General features: G+C 38.4%; 2 protein-coding genes across 2 annotated transcripts in view; one reads left to right on the forward strand and one right to left on the reverse strand.

The window, feature by feature from the left end:
• Window positions 1-5,251, reverse strand: part of pou6f2 (POU class 6 homeobox 2) — a gene marked incomplete at its 3' end in the record, with an annotated part of 68,146 nt that extends 62,895 nt beyond the window's left edge. The window contains exon 1 of the mRNA XM_079234084.1: window positions 5,220-5,251. The remainder of the gene's footprint in view (window positions 1-5,219) is intronic.
• Window positions 5,252-6,813: 1,562 nt separating this feature from the next.
• The window catches only part of vps41 (VPS41 subunit of HOPS complex), a 16,905-nt gene continuing 16,456 nt past the window's right edge, over window positions 6,814-7,262 (forward strand). The window contains exons 1-2 of the mRNA XM_079234517.1: window positions 6,814-6,917; window positions 7,243-7,262. The exon at window positions 7,243-7,262 is cut by the window's right edge and continues 19 nt beyond it. Of these exons, the coding sequence (XP_079090643.1) occupies window positions 6,897-6,917; window positions 7,243-7,262 (41 nt within the window). The 5' untranslated portion in view covers window positions 6,814-6,896. The remainder of the gene's footprint in view (window positions 6,918-7,242) is intronic.

Raw genomic sequence — 7,262 nt, forward strand, 5'->3', positions numbered from 1 at the left:
TCTACATGACATGATTAGAGCATTATCTGTCTGAACATCTCAATAGAAGAAAATCAGCATAGAGAATAATTGAAATAAACTGAAGCACCGCGGTTTAAAAATACCCACATAAAAAAGCATGTTTATGAGCATTTTATGAATACCATCAAATGTTTAAATACTTCCATCAGGGCATGTTATCTCCAGGAATATCCAACGCAATTAAATAGAATCCAGTTTACATATATTTTTATGACTTTTACACATATCGAAAGTTAAGTTTCTTGAAAGCCATCGCTCTTACCTAAACAAAGCTCCAGAAGAAAGGAGTAAAAAAAAAAGAAAGTCAGAAAGTCCAAATGTTGAAGTCAGTCAAACAGCAGCTAAAACACGCCACCACAACGCAGAGACCAGCTAGTACATGTTTCTACTGAACCAGAAGCAGCCTCCTCAACCTTCGTGTATCTGAATGGCCACCACAGGTTCAAGCCTGGGGTTGCTTCCTAGGACAGGCACTGGAGATGTCACCTCCTCCCTCTCCCTCTCCCTCTCTCTCTCACTCTCTCTCACACACACACACACACACACACACACACACACACACACACACACACACACACATACACACACACATACACACACACACACACACACGCTCCCTCCCGCCTTCACTCCCCCTGTCTCTTCCCTCTTGTGTCCTCTGACTGGAAAGCTCCTCAGACAGTGTTCACCCCACCTCAGGCTCTGAGACACAGAGCAGCAGGACTACGGCCCTCTTCCTTATTTATGAATAAAGCCCATCCTAAACATATCTGAGAAAAGGATAGGTGACCAGCACATATGGGCAAAGAAAGAGTCTTGGTTAGTCTTATCTTTTCCCTGCACCCATCAACTCCCCCCCACCACTCCCACCCACCCACCCTTTCACCACCATCATTTCAATCAGGGTGGTCGATGAGTTCCTGCCCACAGGGGCCTTTTTAATGTGTTCATCACGGGAATCAGCCCGCTTTGATATGACACATGATAATCTATGAAAATGTTAATCAATAGAAATAGTTTAAGCTGTCGTTAAAATTGTAAGCCGACTGGTCAATACTCATATCCCTGGTAACAATGTCCCCAGTCATCAGGGCTTCATTTGTGGAGCACTTAAATGTGGGACACTGCGCATCAATGCACCTCTCTGCCCGCCGAGGTAAACACATTTTCCCCTCTGTCTGAGCCTGGCCACACTATGCATGCATTGGGGTCCAGCCCCCACCTCCTACCGCCTCTCCTTTGAGTTGCTTGATAGGTCCACTGGAGGGCAAAATTAATACCTAATTGAATCTTGCAGTCATCAAAATAATCAATAGTTTTTTATTATTTATTCTTCACAGTCTGTTGACTGTTTGAAAGCTCAGAGGGACAGGGCAGAGCACAGGCAGCCCTGAAATTTCTACCGTTTCACAATGTAATTTTCACTGGGGCATGAGAGTTTGCAAGACGTTTAAAAAAAAATGAGAGTAGTGTTTTTTGTTAGGAGGTGAGGGAAAGAAAATAAAGGAAAAATGGGAATATTTGCCCCAGCAGCTACGATGAAAAATAGAATAAACAAGCTACTGACACTTCAGAGAAGGGCATGGTCCTTTCTGTCCATCCCTCCATCTTTTTCCCTTTCCCCTTTTCTCCTTATTTCATCATATCAGGAGTGTGGCGGTACCTCTCTAATGCTGGCATTTCTCTTCCTGACAGACTCCAAACAAGTGCTGGGAATGAGATCAGAGCTCTAATCTTCCCCTGGCCTCTGAAGCTCGAGGATAGAGGGGCAACACATCTCTCACCATCTCACGCAGCTGTTAATTACCTCATTTCAAAACAGTTTGCTTTGCTTATTTGCAACCATGCCACCAAGTTGGGTGTGTTTATCAATTTAAACTGAGGGAGTAATGTAATTACACATAATGGGATAACTGTAATCTTATTGTAAAAATCCGTAATAAAAAAGGGATATTCAAAAATTACCATAAGAAATTACATTACTGATTCTAAGCAGTGGATGTGTAAGGGATTAGCTTCATTTTTTTTTTTAAAGTAACCCTCAGACCTCTGATTAGCAATAATGTGAGTTTGTTCATGTGTGTGTGTCTAAGCGGGCTGGTGGGAGCAGACATGAGGGAGGTTTGTCTCGTTTCTTTTCTGTTCACTGAGTCTGGCCACAGCTCAGGAACAGGTTGCATGAACAAGAAAAAGCACTTGATCCCCTCTCTGCTTCCCGCTCGCTCACCAAACTCCCCCAGTGGCCGAATAATCAGTGGTTAGCAGAGTCCCGAGCGTCATCAGATACCCATGCTAATAGCTAGTTTTCTTACCAGTGCTGTCGCAGTGTGAGGGACACTGTGTGAGGGACACTGTGTGAGGGATTTCAGCCTGTGACCGACACACTGCACTCCAACACTCGAGGATCCTCTGGTTATTGAACAGAGAAAACAGACACCAATACATAATTGTCATAATATAAGAATAAGATAAAACAATGATCTCAAATGTTTATACCAGTATTCAGCATGTACTGCCCAAACAGCTGGAAAGTTCAGCAGAGTATCTTGTGTATAGCTGTGTGCATACAGTACATACTAAGTTGGAAGTTGATACACAAAAAATAATATACTTCATGGTTTTTTATTTCTTAATTAATCCTTTAGTCGACAGAAAATGAATAAACAACCATTTTTATAATCGATTCATCAATTTTGTTTTTTTTGTTTTTTACATTTGCTGGTTTAAGCTTTCAAAATGGGAGAATCTGCCTCTTATCTTTGTTGTACATTATAGGAAATGTAATATATTTTAGTCAAGCAAGGTATGTATTCTCCTTACTTGACCCAACAATATTCAATTTACTATCTTTGGTTGTGGGATACGATCACTTGTCACTATTTTATAGATAAAATGGTTCATCTGTTAATTGAGAAAAGAATAGGCACATTCATTGATAAAGAAAAGGATTGCTTGTTAAAGCCTTATACACCAGAAATGAAACTTTTTTTTTAACTTTGGAATGCCATTGACAAAAAAAACAACTAAACTTTTATTTTTTATTTTATTTATTTTAGTATTTAGATTTAATGTATTTTTGGTTATCCATTATCATCCTCAATCTGTCTGATTAGTGTAAAATCTGCAGCTCCCCCATATTTATTTCCTTTCTGTAGAGGAATAGTGCACAACAACAACAAGGACACTCAAAACACACTATTTTTCTAGAATCCACACAGACATTTATGTGTATACTTAGTTATTGTATTTCTCAAGTATGTATTATGGAATTGGGACATAGCTTTTTCATATATAATCGCTATAATGCACTAGAGATCTGACCAGTCTTTTGCCCAGTGCATGCTGGGATAGGCCTCAGCACACCTGTGACCCTGAAGGTGGTGTGAAAAAAATCATTAAAGACTGAGGTTTAAAATATCACAGAATCAGCTTCATTGTACAAGGAATACATATTTAAAATAGTGCCCATCATGTTTGTACATTAATATTGTTATATATGTTTTCCTTGTCCGTCTTGTATTCCAAGCACAAATCATCTATTATCTGCAATCAGGCTATGGCAGCTTTATTTTAAACCCATTACTGTTCAAAGTGGTCCACTGGATGAAAAGCAAATAAAAAAAACTCTCATTAGCTGATTAGTTTTTCAGCAGGGACCTAGTGAGTAGGTATGCAAACGTAATGACCTGAGTAATAAAAGGACACAGATACCGCCAAAATTGATATCCAATTTCTGCAATAAGAAATGTGTTTTCATTGCTACAGTAAAATGTGTTATTGTGTCACATTTTTGGACATTCTACCAGGAAAAAAATAATTTGAGCTATAATAATGTAGGTATGTAGTTAAGACATGCTTTATGCAAACAAATTATGTTAACATGATTACAAATAAAATTGTGTTTTAAGACAAATAATTCCTTTCTCAAAGTTATACTGTAGATTTAACAACAAAAATAATTCAAGAACTAAATACTTAGCTTTTTTGTGTTAATGCATTCGTCAAAGGCCAACAATAATTATGAAGCACCTATTTTGAATAACTGTTCTGATGTTTCACCCTACTGTATTAGAACAATATCCCAAGATGCAAATGTCTAATGTGGTAAGTTATATGATGATTTGTCTCCCCCTTAGGGTTATTAACCAAACTGTTCCCCTCTATCATGGTAAATAGACCTTTGTGTAGTTTATGCTTTTCATTAGTAGTGCTATTAATGATTTCTGTGATTTACTCGAAAAAAAATTGCATTAGGTTTGTACAACTTTATCTGTCACATTACCAGCGAAGCTACTTCCTCTGAATGAACTATTTTGGAATAGCTGGGCAGTGGTATAAGTAGTCAAGATTTGAAGTGATTTTTTTTCACACTCATTAATATGATCAGCAGTTATTCCTCTCTACTCCAGTAAAGCTAAAATGCTCCCCAGTGGATGGTCGGTGGGTCAGTGAAGGCTGAGGGCTATCAAAGCAGTGTATTAAAAGGAGCTCTTTGAAGCTTGTAAACCACGGTGCCCAGCAGGTCCACAACAGATAGACGCCTCTGATTGGTCAGGTGTGTGTGTGTGTTTTTTGCTAGATCGATCCACGGAGCTGACATTCTGGAGCATCAAAGCTTTCAGCACACTAATCTGACTCCTCCTATGAGGGCAAGGGTTGTTTTTATTATTTTCCTTTTTTTTCTCCTCCTAAAAAGCTCATACCTCAGAGGGGCTCCTGCATGCTTATGATATGAGATAGATATGTTTTATAAAGGGTTTTAAGGGCGATGAAACCATATTGAAATCATGCTCCTGCACTGTATTTATCAACCGATAAATAATGCAACACTATAGAGAGCGATGGGGAGAGCAGTAGAGAATCACAGGGCCATACACGGGGCAGAGCACTGGCAGTAGAGGAGTGACACCGCAGAGATTCACACACCGCTGCTCCTCAAAGTCAGTATCCCCTCACACTGTCTCTGGAGACCTGCGCCACATACACACTCATGAAAGGTGTGAAAATCTGATTTCCCAAAAAGGATCGGTAATTCTCTGTGAGGGTGGAAGCTGCAATCAATAAATCATTGCTAAGTAGATTGTAAAGAAGAAAAAAAAATATTCCCCCTTGGTATCAGTGCATTAGGATTCTCCGGAGGATGGATGAGACGAGATGAGGGTGTGAGACAATCTCAATAAAGTAGAGGCAAATCATACCTTTGCCATTCATCTGGACTCTGGCAAGCAGCTGTCAGGGTGAAGAAGGACCGGGAGAGTCGACTAATATCTGAGGGATTCATTTGGCCATCAAGTCCAGGAATGCCTGGAAATATACAAAGCCAATAAGCTAATTGACTTCCTTTACAACAGCATTTCAATGTTGAGATTTTGAGCTCTGTTTCTGATATCAAAACCCTTCAAGCAGGGAATCCAGAGGGATTTTGTGTATCAAGGGATGGCAACAATCTGCTTCAGCCATCCAGTGGTGGAAAGTAACTAAGTGCATGTATTCAAGTATAGTATTGTATAATTTTGAGGTAGCATTTGTATTTTATACAACTTTATCCAGCTACTCCTCTACTTTTAGGAAGAAACATTTGACTTTGCAGGATTAAGATGTTACATACAAAACATGATGCATTGTTAAAATGAGCTCTACCTTGACCAGACATATAATAACAATAAATACTATATAAAGGGCCAGTTTGCATAACAAGTACTTTCATCGATAGTATATTTTTCTAACAATACTCATAATAAATCAGGACTTTTACTTGCAGTATTTTAATATTGCTGTACTGCAAAAGTATTCAGATCTGGAACTTAGACGTGGCAATACAACAATGTAAAAATACTCCATTACGAATAAAAGTCCAGCATTCAAACTCCTCATAAGTCTGAAGACATTACCAATAAAAATAAACAAACTCAATATGCATCAGAATTAACCCTGAGGATGTTTTATGTGTAATTAAATGTGCTATGTTGCAGCTGGCTAGGGTTGTGCTGCTTTGAACTGCTGTATGTACTGCGGGCTATTCATTCTAAAAATGTATGGTATTTCATATTGCTTATTATATATTTGTCAACGTGACTATAACATTAACTGTTTAGCTAACAGATGAATGCAGTTAGTGGATTAAAACGTACAATATATATCACTGAAATGTAGTAGAGAAACAGTGTTAAGTACCATAAAATTAAAATACTCAAGTAAAGTTGCACAAGAGTACTTCAAAAACTGTATATATAATTAAAACTGGATGGATTTAGCTAACGCTAGTTAACAACTTTATAACTACTTGGGGAAAGTTGGTTTTAAATAGTTTAGCTAGCATTCACTTTTTTTATTTGGCACATGTTCAAATTGGTGTTATAAAACCTCTGTGAAGAGGTAATTTATCATGTATACATCCTTCCTGTTGGCTTTTATTAACCTTGTATAGTTTAATGGCGAGTTTGAAGGCAGAAGAAAAAAAAACTAACCGACACTTTTACAGAAACTTGCTCATTTAACTAACGCTAAATATGAAGAGGAGAGAATAAACAAAGGTAATACGAAGGAAAAAGTAGAAACGCTTTTAACAAATAGAAATACCACGTTAAAAAAGGCCTCACGTGTCGTTAATTGGCGTTACCTACTCGTCTTCCGACGGTTGGCGTCTCTCTGCCAGAACGACTTCAATACCCACAATGCTTAGCGGCTTTGTTTCTGTCATGTGATTGAACTTATGACAGAGGAAGCAGGCTTCGACAACAAAACATCACTATGTTGTATTGTGGATATGTTTGACATGAGGCCAACCCAATTGCGACATTGTGGTCCTTTAACGCGTGCTCTCTGAACACGTTTTTAAATATTGTATCGATTCTGCTCGGATACAGCTGTTATCGATGGCGGATGTGGAAGAGCAGGTAAGCACAGCATGCTAACGTTAGCTTGCTCATGTTGTTTTCCTTTTGTGCATCAAAATGAATGATAATATTGATACGGGACTTCTGTCAACGGCCTATTCATTTGATTTAGCTTGTTATGTTTATGTGTATGTGACGCGGAAAGCTTAAATATGTTAATTGAGCTGTATTTCCCTGCCTACATTTCTGCAGTCTATGTTTGAGTTGAAACATGTTATAATGCTCTGTCACTTTACATGTACTACTGTATGCTTCGGTGCTTTAATATAGTGATACTTTTAATGACAAACTGTTAAAAATCCAATCAAAATATCTCTTTGTTCAGGGCAGAAAACAAAGTGAGGA

This window comes from Taurulus bubalis (assembly GCF_910589615.1).
Source record: "Taurulus bubalis genome assembly, chromosome: 18".
In the NCBI taxonomy this organism is placed as follows: Eukaryota; Metazoa; Chordata; class Actinopteri; order Perciformes; family Cottidae; genus Taurulus; species Taurulus bubalis.